Source organism: Octopus bimaculoides, chromosome 30 (assembly GCF_001194135.2).
Source record: "Octopus bimaculoides isolate UCB-OBI-ISO-001 chromosome 30, ASM119413v2, whole genome shotgun sequence".
In the NCBI taxonomy this organism is placed as follows: Eukaryota; Metazoa; Mollusca; class Cephalopoda; order Octopoda; family Octopodidae; genus Octopus; species Octopus bimaculoides.
This window is the reverse complement of record NC_069010.1, coordinates 3,144,795-3,146,064: the sequence shown is the minus strand read 5'-3', so window position 1 is coordinate 3,146,064 and position 1,270 is coordinate 3,144,795. Positions and strand designations below refer to the sequence as shown.

The 1,270-nt window shown below is 40.0% G+C and overlaps 2 protein-coding genes across 3 annotated transcripts in view; one reads left to right on the top strand and one right to left on the bottom strand.

The window, feature by feature from the left end:
- The window catches only part of LOC106874339 (sodium-dependent dopamine transporter), a 125,646-nt gene that overhangs the window by 94,269 nt on the left and 30,107 nt on the right, over positions 1 to 1,270 (top strand). For both annotated transcript variants that reach the window (XM_014922041.2, XM_052978190.1), the window contains exon 6: positions 833 to 1,184. In XM_014922041.2, coding sequence (XP_014777527.1) covers positions 833 to 1,184 — 352 coding nt within the window. The remainder of the gene's footprint in view (positions 1 to 832; positions 1,185 to 1,270) is intronic.
- The window catches only part of LOC106880821 (damage-control phosphatase ARMT1), a 246,782-nt gene that overhangs the window by 236,631 nt on the left and 8,881 nt on the right, over positions 1 to 1,270 (bottom strand). The window lies entirely within an intron of this gene.

Below are 1,270 nucleotides of genomic sequence, written 5' to 3'. Positions count from 1 at the left end.
CCATGGCAAGTAATGGAAGTGTCATGATCTATGCTTCATTGATTTTGGCTTGCAGATTGGCACAAAGTAGTATCTAGACATCCTGAAGAACTCTTTGTTACCTTGCTTGGAGCAGAAGTTTGGGCTTGACAAATGTGGTGCTTATTCAGGATTCTGCACGATGCCATGGGTCAAAAGCAACAGAGGCCTTCCTTGGTGAGAAGGTGCCATTTTTTTGTGTGGGACAACAATCAGGCCCAGTAGTAGCTCAGATCTCAACCATCTCGATTACTTTTTTGTGGGGCATACTTCAAGCAAGGATCAATGCTTCACCACACTTGAGTGTTGACAGTTTGGAGACCTGCATCATGCGTACAACAGGCAAAATCAAAATGGCAGAGGTTTACGGCAGCTGCAAAAAAATTTCGTTCTTGTATGGAGACAGTAAATGCCCAAAAGGGCAGCCATATTGAGTGATAAATGTTTTCGTTGTAATAAATGTTACATTAAAAATTATATCTGTCTACTACCATTATTTTAGTATTTATAACCAGCTTTATGTATTGTAAAAACTGTTTCAGTTTATCTGCAAGACCCTGTATACATACACACACACACACACAACACATACTTCCACGCATACATACATTTTCACAAACACATCCACACATACACTTACTGTTACATATATGCACTTACACATATGCCCACACAAACACACTCTCTCTCTCTCTCTCCCTCCACCTCTCTCCTTATTTCTTTATATTGCCCACAAGGGGCTAAACATAGAGGGGACAAACACCTCTCTCCTTACCATTTTCTTAACCATTATTTCTCCCTTCCTCTCTTCCAGGAATCGGCTGGGCTGTGGTCCTCATTGCTTTCTACACAGACTTCTTCTACAACGTCATCATCGCCTGGTCCCTACACTATTTTTTCGCTTCGTTTACCAGTAACCTGCCCTGGATCAGTTGTGAAAACTCCTGGAACACCCACCGATGCTACGACATTTTCGCCCGTTTCAAGAACGGTTCACACATTGTGTCGAATTTCACGGCTGATAACTTCAGCATCCCGGCTAACTTCACTGAGGCTCGCTCTTTTGTTAATATGTCTGTGAGTTTGACTCAGAACATAACCAGTGAGATTCTTAAGTTACATATGAACACTAATAAGTCAGTTTTTCCGGCACAAGAATATTTTGAGTAAGTTCATTTTGATGCAGAATTTGATTTTTAATTTTTGTGTTTATACAGTCTTTGTATGATATATATACATATATATATATATA